The sequence below is a fragment of the Lissotriton helveticus genome, chromosome 5_1, assembly GCF_964261635.1.
Source record: "Lissotriton helveticus chromosome 5_1, aLisHel1.1, whole genome shotgun sequence".
NCBI lineage: Eukaryota > Metazoa > Chordata > Amphibia > Caudata > Salamandridae > Lissotriton > Lissotriton helveticus.
Window position 1 is genome coordinate 1,696,064,468 of NC_136065.1, and position 22,477 is coordinate 1,696,086,944.

The 22,477-nt window shown below is 46.3% G+C and overlaps 1 protein-coding gene across 3 annotated transcripts in view; it reads right to left on the minus strand.

Annotated features, from left to right (window-relative positions):
* Positions 1-22,477, minus strand: part of RNF31 (ring finger protein 31) — a 482,477-nt gene that overhangs the window by 381,220 nt on the left and 78,780 nt on the right. For all 3 annotated transcript variants that reach the window (XM_078644958.1, XM_078644957.1, XM_078644959.1), the window contains exons 4-7: positions 10,152-10,307; positions 3,086-3,145; positions 2,030-2,123; positions 1,204-1,369 (exon numbers count right to left, since the gene is read on the minus strand). In XM_078644958.1, the coding sequence (XP_078501084.1) occupies positions 1,204-1,369; positions 2,030-2,123; positions 3,086-3,145; positions 10,152-10,307 (476 nt within the window). The remainder of the gene's footprint in view (positions 1-1,203; positions 1,370-2,029; positions 2,124-3,085; positions 3,146-10,151; positions 10,308-22,477) is intronic.

Here is a 22,477-nt window from a genome sequence, read left to right on the forward strand (position 1 = left end):
AAAAAATATGGAATGAGGATTGGGCAGGGTGGAAGAGAAGGGTGAGTCAGAAGGGGAGAAAAGAGGGCTACAGGATGAAAAGAGCGAATAATAAAAGGAACAAAGACAAAATCAAATACGGAGGTGAATTCTCCTCTCATCAGTGTAAGGGGATACCTCAAGGAATAGCTTCAGCTGATAAAGCAGTCTGTGTGCTTGGTCATGCTGGTGGAGAGGGGAGAGCGAGAGAGAATGCAAGAGAGAGAGAGAGACCTTCATTTCTAAATCAAAAGATTAGAACAGTTAACAGACTGGTTCCAACAGCTAAACATCCATTTTGTATAAATCCTACAATCTGGTGATCATTGTACAAATCACAACCTGAGGGTCTTAAAGTAAGACACATAAGAGAAAAGTAACATTAACACACTGTAGATGTTTAACACCATATACTCAGGTTATGTGCATAATTTTCTTTATTTACTGAGATTGCTGAAAGAGTAGACCAGGCGTTTCTTGTCAGATTTTCGAGAATTTTTAATAGCCTTATCTAAAAGCTATCAATAAACATGAACATCATAACTTTTCTACTCTCAAGAACTGCGTAAATCACACTCCACAGGTTACTGCTGCAGATCAACTTTTAACTCTAAGCCAATTTTAATACTTTCAAATTGAGTAAGCCACTTTGCACTGTTCGCATGTGAACTGGCAAGGAAGTGAATAATATACATCAGAGTCGCCATGTTGCCGGGGAATCATGATTCACTGGAGAGGCTATGGGGGAAGAAAGCTCACAGAGAGCTCTCCTGTTAGATACCGCCCACGCTAATTACTTACTGTAAGTAAATGTTGGTTCAGAAACGGAGAGGGACCATGGGACTGCCCATCAAGAAAATAATACACTAAATGAAAAGGCTGGCTGAATGTGATTTGTCAGTGTATAATCACATCTGATGAAGATCGCCAGGCAGAAAGAACTTTCCTCTCCCTAATGCTGCTAAAAACCAAGGAAATATTATACTCGACACAGGAAAACTAAAAACAATGACAAAATGTGACCGGCAACTCTGTTGCTAAAAACGTATAAAAACAGTTGAAGATCTAGATTGAATTCTCCTTTTACTCCAAAAGAGGGAGGTCACTTCAGTGCACGAGAGGAGACTCCTAGGGCTCAAAGGGGAAGGGGCCTTCTGAGGAAGGGAGGAAAAAGAAGACCACTACCTCAGGCTCGACGGTCCAGGAGCTGCATCCTTTACTCTCTGGTGGTTGGCCCTTGATGGGTGCTTGTGGAACCTTCCGTCACACTCCACGCAGAGTGACAGTTGACAGGTGGGACAATGTATGGAGGTGTCCTGCTCCCCACAGAGCCCACAAGAGCCCAGGGACCCTGTGAAAGAGAAGAGCTTACCAACAGCTTATACCAGCACTCCTAACATTTGTAGCATGCGTTCCACGACTGCCCAATGCGCACTGTACCTACACCAGCACTCCAAATGCCCCTGCATGTCAATATAACCAGTGACCATTCCTTACAAAGCTTCCAGTGCTCATATTTCATTGCCTAGTTTGCAGCTCCTACACCTCCAAATAGTTTCCCTACAGTCAGCGTTCCTAAACTACCCACAACTAGCAATCCTACAATGTTCCTTACAACTCCCCACAGCCAGCGTTCTAGATCATATCCACGTTATAACTTCCAGCCACTGTGACTGTATCATTCCCAACAGCTTACCCATAACCAGCATTCCACGTTTTTCCGAATAACATTTCCCTCAGCTCCTAGATACCTCTCTGCAAAGCTTATACAACCAAGCACTTCACTCCCTTCTATAGCATCTCTACAGCCAGCGCTTATAAGCCATTCCCAACAGCTCTAATATCATTCTTTGCAGTCTCCTGCAGCTGGTGCCCCATTCACTATTCCTAACAGCACTCTCATATCATTCACTAAGGTTAATCTCACTGCCAGGTCTCCTATATTATTCTCCACATGACCTGATATTTGGGGAGGTGCAGTGAGCCAGCAGTGGCATCAGAGGGACTTTACCTGCAGACTGAGGGTTATGTTGGTCGCTGGGAATTTGCTGGTCAGCCTGTCTGGATTTATCTTGAGTCTGAAATGGATCCACAGCAAGAGTAGACTAAAGTGTACAGAGAAACAGAGCAAGTCTATTAGTCAAGAGTCAAGCTACACCCCTTGCCCTCCATGACTTTCTCCCCCTTTCATTAGGGCTCTCCCCTTCCAACTCCATCGTTTCTCTCTGCTGCGTACCCCCTTAAAAAAGGCTCTCTTTTTGGACACAATTCTAAACACCTTTGCATGAGCAGGTATAGGCTATTCACTCTGTGGAAACAATCACAGTTTCAGGTTTACGACCTAGAAACTGGGGGACCACTTCTAAAGTGGTCCCAAAGAGAAATCTGGGATTCAGTTCTTCAGGGGCTTGAGCAAAATCAATTCAGTACAAAGTAGTAATCAATGCCTACTCATTAACGCACACCAGGACCAGATGCCGCAAGTGAACCTGCATATTTTTGTGATTTCCAGAAGTAAATTTCCTTCTTTGGTTTGAGAACTCAACCAAGATAATGGCAGGCAGAGAAAAATTAAAGCTTGCTCTTTCTCCACACAGCTCATGCAAGCACAAAGGTACACATATTACATGGCTCTGAAATTCTAGACGACATTTAAATATGGAGCCTAGCACGTTCTCGATTCCCGCCGGCAGTTTAAACAATTTCCAATCAATTGGTACTGTTTAACGTCTTTACTTTATCCTCTGCTTGAAAACTCAGCTTGTTCTGCCCTTCTCAATACCGCTCTATTTGATTCAATCACTCATTTATTACTCATTCTATAGTTCAATATCTTTTACTGCCAAACCCGAGGAGTACATCACACCTTCTAGACACTATTCTTCTTTACCAGCTCCATTCTCTCACTCCTATCGCTCTAAGACTTAAATTTACTATCTTCCTCCAAGTCCTATGTCACTGCTCTCCGCTCAAACCATCTCCCACTGCCATCCGCTTTCACAACTTCTTCCTTCAATACTCAAGTCTCTGTAGCCTCTCGCATTTGCATTCCCTGGTCCCCTTTTACCTTTGAAAAAGAACTCTCAGGCAGCAGTTCCTGAAAGATCTCTGGGTGAGGATGTGTGCCCTGAAAAGAGAAAACGATCATTAGTGCTGAGAATCGAGCTGCACTTTGAAATAGAAATGAACCTTCTAGAACACCTGAGAATGGGACAGCAAAAATAAGAGGCATAGGGATGGGCGCTACAGTATGTGGCAGATTTAATCTCAACTCCCTATCTGTCCCTGGCTTTTCGAACCTCATTTCCAAGGTTTTGTTTTATGGTGTTACTTGTATTCTCGCGTCTTTCTTGCAGCTCTATTGCAGGAGCCCTCCTACAAATGATCAATTATGTTTAGCTACTGCTAAAAGGCAAAGATAATTAATTGCTGCTGAAGTCCAATTTAGTCTTCCCTGCCTGAATTATGACATTACCATTTGTGTCAGTTTTATTTGTGCTTCGGTTTGCATTTCATTTCTCAGAGTTTAAACCAGCAGGTTTCTATTGTGTTAAAAGCAAGTACTAGTGTTCTTCTTTTATACCACTTTAAGTAATTTATTCTTTGCTAACATGAATGTACCAGCTGTATCCTGATACATTAACATTTGTATGAGTGATAGGTTTTGTGATGGTTGAACCATCACCTTGGGTGATGGTTCAAAACCACAGTACAAACCAGATTGGTAATGCGTCTTCAACTTCTCACCAAATGTACTCAACTGGAAGTGCCCATTCCACTTTGCTGTATGCAAGTAAATATTGAATAATTTTCCTCAGGTGAAACCAGCAAACGAATACTATATAAGTGAACGCATTAACTGATAAAATGTATCCATTTTGCATCATAACAGGTTTGGTGTAGGTCACCTGGCCATCTTGGTAAGTCCATTTATTTCTGAGGTAACTAAAAAACCAATCTCTAGAATGTCAGGAGCCAGATCTCGAAGCTGAAAATATGCAATCTAGAGCAGTGATTCCCAAAGTATTCAGAACAAGGACCCACTTTTTAGAACAGCAAACTTTCACATCCCATCTACATTAACGGACCTGAGGAGTGGAGATTTTTCTGTAAATAAAGCAGAGTGTTGTGGCACCTTGTCACTTATAGACAGCACATTTTCCATTGATATACCCGCTAATTTTGCACCGACATACAGTTTTACTGATAAAACTATCTAGCACACAAATGGTGTGGAAATTGGCTTTCTGTGAATATTTATCATTTGTGCATCACCAAGTAAAGTATCTTGGCTTATTTTGATCCTATTAAAATCTGTTTTCAGCACACTTCAGAATTATAAATTAAATGTAATTAATTTTTGTTTTCCTAACTGCTGAATGCATACAGTTCATTTACAGGTAATTAGCATTATGTTTTGTGTTGCCTTTCCTTTCACAATCCCTGTACTCCATCAAGATTGTTACATAATTCAAATAAAAACTCCTCTCAATTTGCAGTCAAGTAAAGATAAGTAAACATCAATCCCCAAGTTAGAACAATAACCAGCAATTTGTCCGAATACATAGTCTGACATTTGACCTCTGTCTTTGAAGCACCAGCAAATGTGACTAGATAAACACAGAATTTAAAGGCAACTTTATTAATTGCTCGGACTTTCCAAAGACCGGCTTGTGACTGACCTACAGTTTGGGAAATATTGGTTTAGCATGAGAAATGTGAGAGTATATAGTAAGCCAGTACGTCTCTTGGATTTGAGTCTGTAATGTTGGTGAACTGAGATTTGTAGGATGCTTCGTAAGGGTTGCCAGAGTGAAGTGGGCTGCTTTCCCCGTAAGAGAGGTGGGATGATTCCTTTGGTGCATATAGACAAGGAGAGGTATTAATTTGTGGCGAAGCAGTTGAGGAGACGGTGGTCATGGAGGCGGCAGTGGCCGTGGACGATGCGGCAGTGGCCCTGGAGGAGGCGGAAGTGGCCATGGAGGAGGTGGAAGTGGCCGTGGAGGAGGAGGAGGAAGTGGCCTTAGAGATGGAGGTGGAGGTGCAACAGGAAGAGGGTTGGTACTCTTGTCCTTGCATCTCTTGTGCTTGGGAGCAGAAGGATACTCTAAAGCAATTTTGCCCTCTAAGGAGAGCTTCCGCTTTCATGGCAAAGTCTCTGCTGGCTTTGGAGGCAGCTTGATGAAGAGCTGGTCTGTCTGCACATGGGTGAAGAGGTGTTGCTACCATGCACCCAACTCTTCCTGCAGCTGGTGGAGAATGTGTTATTTCAGCTCCTCAGAGACGTTCATACAGAGTTGATTTTTAGCGCTAACTGCACTCCCTGAGACAAAGGAGTTCTCAAAGTCGAGGATGGTTTTGGAGCCCACATGGGGTTCGGTGCTGATGGGGGCTTCAGTGCCAGCGCCGAGGAGCCCCTCAGCTTCAAAGTGACCCAAAGCTTGTGTAACATCTTTGGACTCGATGGACAAGCTGGATTTGTGCCTAAAGGAAAGAATAATGTTGGCTCCGAAGGCCTTGAACACTGCCTACCAGGGATCGAAGGCAGTGCAGGCTAGGCTGTCGCATACAGAAAATCTGGTGCAATACTTACCCATGTTAAAAAGGTTGTTTATATCATACGGTTCTGTAGATACACATGCTCTGCAAACTCTTTCCATCTAGCGTTGAGCTCAGACATGTGCATGGTGATTCTCTCCGAAAAAGTCTTTTAAAGTTACAAAGTATAGTGACTCCTCCCTTAGCTGGCAATGCGCATGGGCATCGACTCGATATTAGATCGTGTTATTTCCGAAATCAGGCTTGAACGTGTACCAACAGGGCAAGGTGTTCACGACGGCCAGCCCTTTCTTCGGACCCAAGCGGTAGTTTCCACTCCTGTAGAAACAGAAGAAACTTGATTCAGCAACACATGTTCAGTTTTGTTTTCCAGACGGCGTTCTCTTAAAACCAGCCACCTTTCGACGCCTCACTGCCAGGGTTGTGGGCTCTTACGGGAGTTCAGCGCACCTCGTCTCAAAGTCTTAGTCAACAACAATGCACATACATTGATGGAAAGGGTACCTTTACAGAGCTACACACAGTGACACTCCAAATTCATGTGGATTAATGACCACCAGGTCTGCAATCACTGCCTCCAGATCTGGTCTGGTCTGACCATAGTCATGTCAGACAAGACCAAGAAAGCACCACTTGCAAGGCCTGCCTCAGCTTCCGGTAGAGGAAGACCCTGCAGTGCCAACACAAATAGAGGTAGACACATCGGAAGAAGCAGGAATGTAAATGTAGATGTAGTTGAGCTTATATAGCGCACAGCTACCCACAGTGGGTTTCCCGGCGCTTGCTTAGGGAACCCTTCCTGGTATTCCCCTGTGAGATAGCAGGGTATCCACAAGGTGAAAGTCAGGCATCCCGCCACGAAGGGCCGTTGTGGAGATTAAGCAAGCTATTGCCCAGAGTCGCAGAGTGTGAACCCGTGAGTCGAGGAGGCACCGGGGCGAGAATTATCGAGTCCGTGGAATTTTTAGCCCAAGACCCGCCGAGGCGGGGAATTGAACCCTGGTCCAGGACCGATCTCAGCTTCCGGGTCTGCTGCCTCTAACCCCTGAGCCACACTTCTCCACAGACGACAACCTCAACATATTATGGGAACACAACAAAGAAGAGGAAGAAGCCGGCCCCACAAAGAGGCGCAGTCGCTCCAGTCATCACCCAACCCAGAGGAGCCATTCTACTCCAACTCGAGCAAGCATATAAATGCTCAGAGCACCATTTGCATTTCTGTAGGTTCTAGAAACATGATGAGACTCTTCCATGTTTGCCCATTCAGATACCCTGAACAGTCACGTGGTAGCGATTTGCTCCACTGCCGAGAAGTTAGGCGTCTATGTTAAAGGTTACCTCTGCAGTTCTAGACAAGACTGTTTGAAGTCAAACCCCTGAAGGTCAACTCTTGGATGGTGGTTGACGTATGGTAAACAAGTGTAATTTTTGTTCTGTATTAACGTTTTTCTGGGAGCCCAGAGGGTGTCCTTCACTCAACATCAGAGACCAAGATGGGCCTTTGTCTTCATTGAAGGCACCTTTGGTAAACTTGAGCCAAGAAAAATATGCGCTTCGGGTGTGGTCTTGGTGCTGCATCCTGACTCCCTCTGACAGCGAATTCTCTTCTTCGTTTTGAAAGCCTTACAGGCCAAACAGTTCAATTCCTTATGGTCTTGAAGGAGTGTAATAAGTGCGGCAGTAGCCGAAGTTAAGTTGATTGAGTAGGTTTATTAAGTCTTCAGTACAGGATTACATGAAGAATAAGATCTTTAGTACTGGAATAAGAAAGCCCCACCAGGAGCAGCTCTCCTGCTGCTCATCCCAATCTCCCAACTGTCATACATCCACCAGGCATACACCACATTCTATCACTACATCACACACTCCAACATTCCACCATTCATCCACACTGGCTGAGCAGAAAGACAGGTAAGCGGGGAAGATACAAAGTACCCAAACCAGGATACCACAAGGAGACATAGGTTGCAGACCAGATGCTGGCCCCAATGCTTACTTTGAGCCTGTGATTTCCAGTGCTCGGCACCAGCACTTGATTATCAACAGCGGCACTTATAAGTTCGAAATTAGCACAACATCAGTTGAATTATAACTAACTATTCAATAAAAATGACTGATACCTGCTGCCGAAGTCATTTCTATAGCTTTGGGTGGTCTGGAATAGTTTGAATTGTCACACTAGTAGGCGTGTGATGGTTATTACTTGTGTTGGTACTGTCACTGGCGGGGCTGGCAAAGAGCAACCGGCAGTGGAAGCAGCTGGGGCCTCCTGAGAAGTGCCCTGCCACATGCTTTTTTTTTTTAGAAATTAAGCGCTGGCTGGCCCACACACAAAATTTTGAATTACACTTGAGACCAAAATGGTATGGTGTTTCATCCATACCTCGCCCCCAAAAGAGTCAAGTCTTATAAAACCAGATCTCGAAAACCATTCCAATGTAGGCTGACTTCGTAGTGGCATGGTAATGATACATCTTTCAACACTGTATCAGGACCAATCAATGGCAGGAATCAAAAGGATTGCAGTTGTAACTTCACGGTCCCAGCGCTTGATATACGGCAATCCCTTCTTTGAAGGCATGATAACACTTTTGTATAAGCAGAAAGGATCGAGAGAAGACCTCATAAACTAAAGGTCAATCTCGCTCATCAATTTGGACCACAAAATCCTGGCAAAGGTAAGGGCCAACTGTTTGGCTAAGGTAATAGCAAAGATAGTCCACCCTGACCAGTCATGCGGGATACCAGGACAACCGATGGCGGACAGTCTTGGTCTGGTTTGGAATACGGTCGAGTACGTCAAGTGCTGAAAGGTTCAAGTGGCCTTGGCCAGTCCAGACCAGGAAAAGGCTTTCGACCGAGTCTTCAGTGAGTTCATGATTGATTGATTCATGGGTACTTAAACTGGGTAACTTCTTCTGCGACGTGGTGACCACAATGTATAGAGCCATCTCTAGCAGAGCATTGGTTAACGGATGGAAAACCGCCTGGTCCCTGTCCTATCCTGTGTTATGCAGGGCTGTCCCCCTCTTCTGTTCATTTGCGTTTTAGAGCTCCTAGCTCAACGCATCACACAGAAAAGGAACATCAGAAGTGTGACAGTACCAGGTAGCACCAAGAAGGGCGAAGTAAAATGCTACTTCTATACGGATGACATCTCGCAGAGTGGGTAAGCGCCGATCCCTACAACCAAGATTCTCAAGTATTCTACAGAGAAGTGGAGAAAATCGTCAAGGAACTACGTCTGAAGGCTGTCATCCCAAATCAGTGGACTTCAAAGACTGTTGAAAAACAGTTCTGCGCAAGAAACACCAGCTAATAGAGAGGTACCTTCCTTTCTGCAACAGCAGACCACGTGCTGAAGAACGTCCTCTTCAAAAGCCTGACCAACCAGAGGAAAGGCATCATCTGGATGGCCATTCAAAGAGGTCTCCAAGTGAGACTAGATGACCTACCATTTCTTCTGGGAATGATCTTACGCCTAGGATCTGCCGAGGGCCCTAATCACATAGTTTGGAGCCTAAACACCCACAACATGCATCACCACAGTATGGTTTGTTCCCAGGGACGCATGCACTCAGATATCCAAGACTTCTAGAGGCTCCAGTGCTGTTTTAAAGATGTTCTTCTGTTTTACGGAAACCACCTGGTAGTAGAGTGCCTGTGGGGGCTTAGGTTACACCACTGTATCACAGCAGTCTTGCTTAAAGCTCTGGTTTCCCTATGCACGGGTAAACAATTAAAAAGTCCTAATAACAAATTATAATCTCATGGAGTTGCTAAACTCCTCAACTCAAAGCTCAGTTTACCAACCCATGGTTTTGTCAAAACAGTTAATTCCTTAACTCTAACTAGTGACTTGTAATAAATCACAAGACATTTACTTCACATTATAAGAAATAAATGACATACTTAGGTCGCCCTTTTTGCCATATTCAATTTTCTCTCCGACAACAGAATGTCCAAAAGATCAAATGCCTGAAGAGGATAATCGTCTCAGACAAAGGCAGTGACATGTCAGGCTCCCAGACATATGACTGACTACGCTCCAAAAAGACATACTGAAGTGTTCAAAATGTCTTTAAAAATCGTAAACTAGCCATTTGGGAGCAGAACTGTTTTCTGTAACGTCTTGAACAGGCCAGGTAGATCGCAGGGGCTCCAGAAGGGGCAGCCACGAGCACTTCCTGGGGAAAGGGATACTTGCTCCCATCCTTCCTGCAGTGCATAGCTATACCAGTCAGCTGGCCACGATACAGCTATGCACTGCAGGAAGGATGGGAGTAAGTATCGCCCTCAGATCAGGCAGGCAAGCACAAAGAGGAACATGATATGCTATTTCCTTCACGTTAAGTGTTCTAGCAGTCTCTAAGTGCTTTTTCAAACTCAGGTCTGTACCCCTCTAAGGAACGTGTCCCTACCCATGCAATAGCTGTACCTGGAATTCTCCCATGCTGACCCCCACCTCCCCCGACTCTTCATGCTCTGAACATATCCCCACAGCTCTCCATGCATTTTCCTAGAATGCTGCTGCTAGCAGTGTTGCCTCTGTTGGTCCTGCACCTTCTTACCGCAATAAGTAGGTTGAGCTCCAACCGCAGAAGTGTCACTTCCAGCGTCACTGAGGCCACTTTATATGTGTCTGGCTCTTCCACCTCGTCGCAGAAGCTCATGCCATCCGGCTGCTCCTCCGTGTAGCCGTAGAGCCGCAGAATATCACGCCCTCCCTGTAGGAACATGCACTATTAGAATATCACACAGCCAGAGACGCATGACATCACACCCTCCCTGCCAGAAGATGTACTATTCAAATACCACTAAATCAGAGCAGCAGTCTCTCATGCCCTCTCTGCAGGAACAAGTATTATTAGAATACCACCAAGTCAGAGCTGCAGGATCTCACACCAACCCTGCAGAAACATGCATTATTAGAATACCACCACGTCAGAGACACAATACATCACGCCCTGCCTGCAGAAGATGCGTTATTAGAATACCACCATGTCAGAGCTGCATGATCTCACGCCATACCTGAAGGGAGATGTACGATTGAAATACTAAGTCAGAGCTGCAGAATCTCACACCATCCCTGCAAAAACATGCACTAATAGAAAACCACCAATGTAAAAAGACACTGGATTTGATTGATCATTGCCTACTATTTATCTGACATCTAATGTTGGGCCCAGATGCATACAAGATGTTTTTCTTCAAAGACTTTTTTTCAATCACAAGGTACTGTGACTTCTCCTCTTGATGAAAATGCGCATGGTCATCGACTCCATTGTTAGATTGTTTTCCCGCACAGCGAGTGAGTATAGAATCTGAAGCGAAGCGATAGATTGCTATATATACAGAGAGAGAGAGAGAGATGTTCATGCATAAGAGGAAAAAGAGATAGTCAAAGATACTGCAACAGCGACCGGGGAGGAGGGAGGGCGAATGTGAATCTACAGCACTACATGCCACAAACAGATACTTACAGGGTAAGTAAGATTTTCCATTCGAGGCATGTGTGGCTGTAGATACAAATACGTGCATAGACTGTAGAGCAGTTCTCCCAAAAAGGGAGAGGCTAGCCAGTGTATGTTTCAGGAGATTGAAAGAGTGTACGGAGCACTGCCTAACCAACATTAGCTTGTCGGTAGGCTAGTACAAACACAGAGTAATGTTTAGTAAAAGTGTGTGGTGTGGACCAGGTAGCTGCTATGCATACATCAGTTATAGGGATGTTCCCCAAGAAGGCCAAAGAGGCTCCTTTCTTTTGAGTAATATGTGCTCTAAGAGGACTGGGCAGAGTCCTCCAACCTTTAGCACAGCATGTCTGGATGCATTTAACTATTTATCTGGCAATGCCCGACTTGGCTAGAGGCTTTTTTTATGTAGGGTTGGAAGAAAGCAACAAAATATTGTTGTGTCTTTCTAAATAACCTGGTTCTATCAATGTTGCACAGGATGGCACATTTTACATTCAAAGCAAGGAAAGGCCATTCTGCAACTGAATCAGGTTGTGGGGGGAAAACAGGAAAGTCAATAGACTGATTAAGGTGAAAGTGAGACACTACTTTAAAAAGGAATTTGGGGTTGGGGAGGAGGTCAACCCTAACCCTATGTACTTGGAAGAAAGGTTCTTCAAGGGTCCATGTCTGAAGCTCAAATTCATGCCTGAATTATGTGATAGCAACCAGAAATGCCATCTTCCTAGAGAGAAACTGACTGGGAAGGAATGAAGGGACTCAAATAGAGGAAATAGAGGGCCCTTGAGTTGTGAGAGTACAATGTTGATATTCCATAAGGGTGCCGGTGGGACATGGGAAGAAATGACTTGACACCCTCCATGAAAGCTCTAATGGTCGGTATCCTGAAAAGAGAGATGTGCTGCCTATTCTGAAGATAGGCAGCCATGGTGGCCTGGTGCAATCATATGGAGGTAAAAGCTTACCAGAAACCTGGAAGTAAAGTAAATAACTATGTTCTGTATTGCGGTTTCAAAGGGTCAATAACTTTTGAGGGACAGTAGCAGACAAATCTTTTCCACATTGCCACATGTGGTAGGCCTGCGCGCTTACTTGAGAATGCTCATGCATTCATGTGGAAAATTAAGGTATCCAAATTGTATAAACACAGGAGCCAGATCGCAAGGTTGAGGGATCTGGGTGCCATGGATCTGGGCAAAGAAAGTTTGGCGTGTTGGGGAGCCTCTTGTGCGGAACCAGAGAGAGTTCAAGCAAACTTGTGAACCATTGCTGGAGGGCCGATGGGGGTGCCACCAGGATGAGTGTGAAGGACATCTGCTGAAACATTCACACTACAAACGGAAGAGAGAGGAGGAAAAGCATAGGTAAATATCCCTGACCAGTTCATCAATAGTGCATTGCAGCTGGATTGGGCGTGTGGGAACCTGGAGGCGAAGTTTGGGTATTTGGTCTTTTCTGCCATTGCAAACAGGACCCCCCTACCCCTCCCACCTCTGATCTATGAAAGTAGTGGAGGAGAACTGGCAGGTGGATATCCTGCTCTTGGACTTGTTGTCACATTCTGTGGAGGTCAGCAACTGGGATTTGATGTTTTCTGCATTTGTAAAATAAGTCTATCTGTGGGAATTACCATCTATGAAAGTACTGCTGGCAGAGCTTCAGGTGGAGTTACAACTCTTACACTTGTTGCCACAGCCTGCTTGAAGTTGACAAAATCATTGTCCATCCCCGGAAGATACTGCGCTAGCAAATACATTTTGTGACAGAGAGCCAAATACTCTCGGACAGCTGAGACAGTTGTGGAGAGCATGTCCCCCTTGCTCCAGAAGGTAATATATGGCTCTTATATTGTCCGTCCGGACAAGAACAACCTTGCCTATCTGGTAAGGTAGGAAAGCCTTCAAACACTAAGTGAACGGCTAGAAGTTCCAGGTAGTTGTAGTGGAGGCCTTGGTATCTGGTTCCCCACTGACCCTGACCAGTCAGATCTTGAAAGTGGGCACCCAATCCCATAAGAGAGGCATCCATTGTAATTATCCTCCGCGGAACTGGGTCAAGAAACAGTCACCCCTGCAACAAGTTGTTGGTGTTCCACCACTGCAAAGAGCACTAGATTGTCCCATTGCCCCTCATCTAGAATCAATGTTGCACTAAGCATTCTTGCAACAGATGCATGTGAAGCCTGGCATGAAGTACTATGGAACTGCATGAGGCCATCATACCCAAGAGGCGCATGACTGTTCTGACTGCAAAGTTGTTGATTTGGTTGTAACAAAGGGAGCAGGGCCTGAAAGGACTGTATCCTGACAGGATTTGGAGGGGCTATGTTTATCTCTGTGTTGAGAAAAGCCACTAGGTAGGGTTGGACCTGGTTAAAAGGTAGGTAAATACCTGGGGGTGCTAAATCGTGTGGCAATTGCATACCATCTTGTCATTCTTCCATATTTCTATACCTAGGTATTCATAAGAGGGAGCAGCATGCTCTTGAGCATGGGGCGGTACAGAGTGGAGCTGTGAGTGGAGCTGTAAGTGGAGAAGGTTTCAAAGAAGAAATCCTCCTCTATTGGCTCAGTGTGGAGCTCTACATTATGAAAGGAGAAGGTCCTAACAAAGAGTTCCTGATAGGACATGGAATCATCCAGTAGGGAGAGTCGGGCAGGGTAAAGGACAGAGTCTGTGCCCCCTGGTGGGTCTACATCATAGGAGTGCCATGGGTCACCCTACAGAGGAGAGTCAAATGTGTCATCAGCCCCTCCCCATGCCCACTTGTGGGGGCCCCTGAGGTGTGATGAGGTGTGGCGCTGCGGCCAGGACGACTGTCACCGGATGCTGGGGCTCACGGTTTGATCCCCAGCACCGGGGGCAGGTCAGCCCAGGACCATGTGACTCTGGGCAATAGCTTGCCTAATCTTCCCGAGAGCCCTAGCGCCGAGATGCCTCTGGGTAGCTGTGCGTTTTACAAATACTGGATTTACATTTTTTACATTTACATGTCAAGAGGGACATCTGGAGAAGCAAACGGGGAGCGCGAAGGTTGAGGAACAGGGTGAGGGTATGGCTGTGCATGGTGTAAGGAGCTGGAAGCCTCATCTGTTTTCTTACGTTATTTTGCTGGAATTGGAATGTCCAAGGACTCCTCGGAGGTCAGCTTAAGTTTCAAGGCTGGAGCAGCAAGGCCCGAGGTACGGGCAATGATGCAGAATATGTTGGGATGAATAACAAGATGTTTCTGCCTAGAGTCAAGATCCTCCTATTCTTATGCAGGCTCAGCCAGACTGCGCAGACGTCAGAAGTGCTAGTCGACGCAGAGTTCTTCAGCTCCGAGGGTACTTTCGGATTCAGGGCCGAGGTGGATATGGTCTGGTCAAGGGTCGGCTCATTAACAAAGGTCATAGTAGACAGCCACAAAGCAACGGGTCGCAAATGGCAGAAATGGGCAGGGCGTCTAAAGTGGTTTGTTGGTGCAAACAATGGCCTGAAGGCAGTGGTGGTCCGAAAGCCTGTCTCTGGTACCCTTTAGAAGAAGGGTTGAGGATGGTGTAGAGGAGGAAGGGGTGCCATACTCCTGAACTCCTGGGCTGGTGGAAGGTCCTCAGTCTCCAGGTCGAAGCCCGAGATTTCTTCAGGGGAGAACGCCTCTTCATCTGCAGCAGACGGTTGTGAATGACATTTCCCCTTGATGTCCTCGGGTCCAAAGGGGTCTGGGTGTTGTGTCCAACCCTAAGTGGCACCTCGAGTCAACAAGCCAGATGGTCAACCATTTGGCGCCAGGGCAGATAACAAAATAAGCTAGTCGGAAGGACTGTTCACTTTTCAGGCTAATCACACCCCCTAAGGTGGGCTACCTGAAGAGAAAAACAAAGTAAAGGTTTGACCATTTTGTTTTTGGTAAAAGTAGGAGCTCTGGGTCAGGATTATGCCCACTGTAGGAAAGTGCCTCTTTTGACAAAGTTACCTCCCACTTTTTGCCTGAGATCGGATGAAACTTCGACTGAAAATGTACTCGGTTCCTGCTAACCAGGTCCACAGTACCAGAGTTCTTTCCCTAAACTGTACCATTGGTCCACAATTGGCATTCCTTTAGGATCCCTGTACCTCCCTAGTAAGTGGTACCTCTGGTACATTCGGCCTTGGAACTAAAGAAGGGCCATATGGGCTGCAGCATGAATTGTGCCACCCTAGGGTGCCCCTCACCAAGCTCATGCAAACTGCCACTGCAGCCTGTCTGTCTTGGTGCAGAGAAAAATGAAGAGTCGACACGGCACACAACTGTGTGCCATGCCAGCAAAACACTGCATGTGGTATAGGCAAGTCCCCCTACAGCATGCCTTACAGCCCTATGGTAGGGTGCACTATATCCCATCTGTGGGCATATCTGCATGAGTGGCTGTGTCCCTGTGATATCTAAGCAGAACCTTAGATATTACAAGGGCACAGGGAAGCCATGGCGAGTACATGGATGTACATCTCTATGATGGCTTTACTGTACCCCAGATGTTTATTACTAAACATCTAGTCTTGATAAATCCCCACTGATGCCAGTGGCAGATTTATTACGCGATGCACCTGAACTGCACCTCAGAGGTGCCCCTTGAAAACCTACAGACTACTAGTGTGTTGACTGACTGGTCTTGACCAGCCAGCCACCACAGACAGGTTTCCGACCTCCTGAGGTGAAAACCTTCGATCTCAGAGGCCTGGAACAAACCTGCTATGGGTGGATGTGTTTAAACCTCCTCCACACAGGGCATGCATTCCAGGGAGTAAAGCTTCAAAGGTCCTGCCGCCTTTGTTATGCAACCCCAGCCTCTCCAAACAGTGGAGATGCTGGGGGGCACGCGCACGCAAGATAGCTGCACTAGTGTGAGCCTCCGGCGGCCAGGGATGCATCCGACATAGTCCTGCTCATAAATGGGCTGTGACTGATTAGAGGAGCAGGAAAGGAATCTGTGATCACAGCAGAATTTCAGACGCATTTTTGGAGGATTCTTTCTTCCAAAATAACGGTGTGAAAGATTGGCAGTTGCCCGGCGCGGAACTAGGAAGGCGCGGCCTGCTGAGGCCTAAGAGACTGCGAGGCTGAGAGGTGCCTCTGTGAGTAGTGCACCAGCCAGACTGAGATCAACGAAAGACCCCCCCCCCACCCCATGTTGCTGTGCAGGTGAGGTGTGAGCTGGGACGGCGGTATCTCCCTGCTGTGAGGAATAGACGCATGTTTTTTACTGCACCTGGCATGGCCTGTGGAAGACTGCAAGCCCTTGATCCCCGCTGGTGCCAAAAAGCTGAACTGGACCGGTGCTGACGCAGGCTATCTAGAAGCTGCTGCTAATCACAACAAAATCCAGACACAGCAGGGGACTATGGATGACTGTAGGGCCTGGTCCTCGATGGTAGCAGCCCTGTGGCCGGGTGGTCCACAAGCGCTGGGCCCTCTTCCTTGGCGTGAACAGATACGACTGGCACCTGGAGCACCGCCTGGTTTCTACATGGCAGAGGAGGTGAACCGAGACCAACGCGAGCCCCAGGCTTCCCTCGGTGGGATCTGGGTGAGGTGTGACTCCCCGAAGCAGCCTTCAACCACGGAGAAGACTAGGCAAGATCAGCTGCTGGCAGCCCGGATGCCTCAGAGAAGATAGGTCTGGCGATTGGGGCCTCTCTTTGTCGGCTGCAACGGATACAGCCGGCGAGTGGGCCAGGAGGTCCAACAGATGCGCAACCTGGCGGGGCACGGTCCCCACTAGCCATTGAGAAGTGAACTGTGGGGGCAGTGGCGCCCCGCTGTGGGGCTCGAAGGTTAAAGGAGTCCAAAAGCAGTAAGGAGGCCTAACCTCTTAACAACCAGGTCGCAGGACAGACTGACTTGGAGCTGGCCTGCCAGTGAGTGCGGGCGCGGCGTTCTGTTGTGTGGGCTCCAGCAATACACAGGGCCCATATCCCTAGTCCTTGATCAATGCATGTCAACGGGGATGAAGTGACCCACATTGGTGCCTGATATTAGGACCTAACCACTGTGGATCATAGGACACGCTTGGAGAGGCCATATAAAGGCGAGAAACCCTCACTCTCAATTTTGTTATTTTTTATTTTACTGCGGGCGCCTCAGGGCCCAGGCTTCACAAAGGCAAAGATCCAGCATTAGCTGGCTCAGACGAGAATAACCACAGGTTAAACTCCCAAAATCAAAGCGGTTAGAGTGAATGCAGGACAGGCAAACAGATAAAGATGGGCAGAATGGAGACGAAACAAGCTAAACTACCATTTGAGCCCTGGAGGCTGCCCCAAACTCAAGGATACAGTGATCAGCAAGCAATGGACCAACTCTCCGAAGCCTCACAAACCCTCGATTAAGACCTCAAATCCCTCTTGACAACTATGAAACACAGCCTCACCTCAATAGAAACAAAAATGGACTCCATGTGCAGCCAAATAGACTTTATGGCCCAAAAATGTGAGAAACAGGACGGCCGAAGTGGGGAAGCGGAACAGAGAATGTCTAACTTGGAGGATACATCTGTGGCCAGAAAAGCACAACTAACTCAAATGGATATTGCACTAAAAACAAAACCTAGAAGCGCGTTCCAGACACAGCAACATTCGTATCCAAGGAGTGCTGGAAAATGCCAATACTGGGAGGATGAAGGACTATGTCAAGCACAAGTGGTGGTGAAGAGGGCACACAGATCGTTGGGGCCGCGAAAGCCCCCAGCAACTACTCCCAGGCCCATCATTGCCAGTTGCTCATTTTTTGAGACCGCGATACAGCTCTCCGGCTAGCCAGGGCATAACAGCAAATCACGATTGACAGACACGCTGTTGCATAATACTCGGAATTACTCGGAATTTTACTATGGCAGTTCAAGAGGCCAGGAGGAAATTAGGACTGGTGAAAAAGAAGCTTCAGCAGGCACAAATCTACTATGCAATGATGTATCCGGCATGCCTTCGAGTTACCCATCGGGTGAACCAACATTACTTCACCAAACCACATCATGCGGAGGACTTCCTAAAACGCACTAAGAGAAAACCAGCCAGTCGGGAGGTGTGCGGTCAGGGTGACCACTCTCCATCATCGATGCCCGTGTTCGAGTAACTGAACTCCTAAGGGATTGGTCGTCAGCATCTCAGAGAGTTGTACAAACAATACCACCACTAAATTACCAGGGCCAGAATGCCACCTGAAAAGCGTTCTGTTGGTGATGTGACTGATTTAATAATTTTTATCGCATTTCTAATCTTTCTTTTGCAGCTTATTGAGCAAATACTTCTACTCTTCCAGAGCACCCCCTTCACTCTATTCCTGTCAACAGGTGGGGCAGGGATGGGTATGGTACCCTCTGGTGTTACCTCGGAAGGTGATCCCTCACTACTCTATTACCCTTCTATCAGATTAAGTTCCTTTACCTTCTTTTCCTTCTGTGTCTTTCCTTTTCTCTCGCTCTCTCTCCCAGTTCACTACTAGAAGCAACTGTATTGATCATTAATGCTTGGGGAGGGCGAGTTGAGATCTCTTCTTTGTTGTTAGCTGACACTCCTGTTAAGGGGGACAGGTACAATGACTTCGGCAAGTTTGGGTCGCCGCTGCGGAAGGGGAAAGGTAAGGGATTACGCTTTTTGAACACATAGCCCACAGTGAGGTTAAAAATGCATTGCAATCACAAAAGCATGTACATGTGGGAATGGGTTAGTTTTACCAAAGCTAAATGTTTGCCCTCTCATAATATTCTGATGACAGAACAAAAGAGATTGGAAATATGCTTCAAGGCCTGGAATGTGAGGGGCATGTAAAATCCACACAAATGTAGGCAAGTTCTAGCTTATTTAGATAGGCATGATACTCAAATAGCAATGTTAAAAGAGACATATCTCCACCCAAAAGCGCCTCCTACGTTTGCTGCTCGATGGGCTGAAGATAGATGCTTTGCATTTACTCTGCCTATTCTAGGGGTAATGCAATTCTGGTCAAAAAGAATACACCATTCAGATCTATGAGATCTCTATAGGATTCTCAGGGCTGATTCAGCTTTATGTGGGGCAAGTTGGCTTCTTATTCAGTTACATTAATTGGATGCTATGGGCCTAATACTGATGATCTGTTTTTTTTTGCCAACTTGTGGGGTAAAATAACGGCCATTGGGTCTACTTACGTGATTTGGGGGGGAGACTACGATACAGCACTAACACCTACACTTGATAAATTGTATCCCCAACCACATCATTACACTAGCACCCAGTGTCAAGTACAAGATATTATTACAACAAATTGTCTTTTAGATACCTGGAGATACTTGCACCCGGGTCGAAAAGAGGGAACCCACTATTCCACGGTGCACTCTACATGGTCACGCCTCTACTACTGGGTGGTGTCTAAAGGATTAGGCCCTTGGCACGCACATACTCGGACCCTTCCCCAGTGGAAATGAGATTAACTCCTGTGGTCACGTGTCCCCCAATTGGCCTGGTGATTAAACCCAACAACATTATTAGACACGGTATTCCGAACAGAAACAAGGCAAGAAATACAGGATTTTTTTTCAACGGAACACTAACACAGTTGAACAACCTGGCTACTGTGTCGGGTGCTTTTAAAGTCAATATAAGAGGGATTTTAAGGACACGCCCAATATACTCCAAACATTTACAAATTATTACTCTTTGCTTTACACCAAAAAAGACAGCAACCAATTGCACTGTTGCCTTGTCTGGAACAGGCTGTCTTAGGCTGGATAGGGGAGTCGCCAAGAGAGTTCCTCTCTGCTGAGATAGAGGAAGATGATATCTGGACAGCGATGATGCAGCTCAGATCGGGCCGGGCCCCAGGGCCGAACGGCCTACAGGCTGAATTCTACAAAACGTATGTAGAATATCTAGCCCCTATCTTGAAGAACGTATATGAGGAGGCCAAAGAGACAGGAACCCTCCACCAACCATGCAGGAAGCTTAAATTATTTCTCTACTGAAATCAGGGAAGCCAGCTAATAAGTGCAAGTCATATAGGCCACTTTCCCTGATTAACTGACAAATATTTTAGCCAAAATATTAACCAACAGATTAAGCGCCTCATGGACTTTCTTGTGCTACCCGACCAGGCAAGTTTTGTTCCCGGTCGTAACACTACGCACAACCTCCACACTCTTTTTACAATAATGCAGGGTATTGATCCAGAGATAGCGGATGTTGCAGTTTTTTGGGACACATCAAAAGCGTTTGATTCGGTGGAGTGGGACTATCTCTTGGGAATACTCCAAAGAATGGGAATACCACGTGGCTTTTTATCATGAATACAAATATTGTAGCGGCAAACGCAAGCAAGAATCTTAATAAATGGCATGGGCTCATCCCCTTCTCTTATTTCATGTGTGCCGTGACAGTGTTGTCCACTCTCCCCCCTGTTTGCGCTGGCTATCGAGCCATTGGCGTCTAGCTAAGCCAACACCATCGCAAATGGACTCTTTGCAACCCCACCAGGCACGTATTGGTCTCTCCTCACGCAGATGATGTCACATTAGATGTTCGATAACTACAGACCAGTCTCCACCCCAGACTACGAGAGTCCATATCAACTGGGAGAAATTCCAAATATTTCCAACCATGGCAACTGTCCTTCCTTGCACACTAGATTATCCCATTGTATGGTGTCCCTCTGAAGTGAAATACCTAGGGATAACTATGTCTAGAGACAAAGCGGAATTAATCAGAGCCAATTATGGAAGGACTCTTGAGAGCTTGAAGGAGTTAATTACTAGGTGAACCGCTCTGCCCAGGTCTCTACCGGGGAGGATTTCCCGGATGAAAATGGTTGTTCTTCCTAAGTTACTCTCTTTATTCATTAATATACCCTACAACCCGAGCCGTAAATGTTGTCAAAACTGTGAAATCTCAACTGATAAGACTTGCTTGGGGTGGTAAGCAGCCCAGATTGAATTAGAAAACATTGATGCCACCCTTCTCGCGGGGTGGATTTGAAGCACCTGACTTCGAATTGTACTACCTCTGTGCACAGGCTCACTATGCGCTTATTGGTTCACACCTCCCCCTTACATGCAACACCTCGCAGTTGAGCAATTCTATATGGAACCGACACCGTAGTCAGGATTCATAGCAGGTACTCAGGAAAGAGACACTGACCCTACTACAGTGGCATGGACAGTGACAGCCTGGCAGGAAATTGCGAAGAGACTTGACATATCAATGTTGTACTCAACCACAGCTCCCACTTTCTCATCATCCCAAACTAGAGGTGACCCAGGGACTAAGGTGCCGCCAACTGCTATGCAAGGTTAATATTAAGACATGGGGAGACCTATATATAGCTGGGGTTTCTGCACACAGTTATATGTTAGATTAAGGCAAAGTGTCAAGTCAGCCACGCCTACGTTCCCCCAGAAACCACCTACACTGCCTCCATTGTACCGTGTGCTACAATGCACCACTCCTACACTTATGAGCTCTCACATGTACCACAGACTTCACAGCACCAAAACATGGTGGGCTCACATCTACACTGGGAGATTGATTTAGGTAAATCCCTACTGTCAACAGACTGGACACATTTCGGCCAGCAGCCGTCTTAGTATCATACACTTTAAGTTTCTGCATTGGCTATATTACACACCAGCAAAAATGCACAAATTCCAATTACGTGATAATGATGCCTTTGACCGCTGTGGCCAGGAAGGGGCAGATTTTCTGCACATCGCTTGGGAATGTGCACTCATCAACCAATACTGGCAACGGGTATTTGAGGCACTAGGACAGATGGCTCTGACCCAGTTAGCTGCATTGCCTATAATAGTACTACTAGGTTATACAGAAGAGATCCGAATTGACTGTACAAGATACGTGGTGCTGGGGTTGTTGTTGGATAAACATAGGGTGGCGTGTAGATGGGGTAGAGAGCCGGCACCTAAATTTAAAGACTGGATACAAGATCTCCTCATTTGGCAAGAACAAACGAAGACTTATGCAGAGCTACTTCCCTTATCCTCCAGACCAAAGGATATTTGGTACACCCAGCGTGTCTATCTGATGACCCATCGTGATACAATGAGGGGGCATGACGCACCTCCTGGAAGGGATGCATGAAAGATTGGTCACTACTTAGTTGAAACATGTCTCCTGAGAAACAACAGTAAAGGTTTGCTAACTATTTCAGATGTAGTGCAGAAGATATTTTTTGATGAGAGAGATAATGACGCACCTCCTGGAAGGGATGCATGAAAGAGCGGTCATTACTTAGTTGAAACATGTCTCCTGAGAAACAACAGTGAAGGTCTGCTAACTATTTCAGATGTAGTGCAGACGATATTTTTGATGAGAGAGATATGCTCAAACCCAGCCGAGAATACGAGCTGAGAGAACATCCTGGGTATACATATTTTATAATCAAACAGATGAAGTACCGTACCTGACTATGTATGATG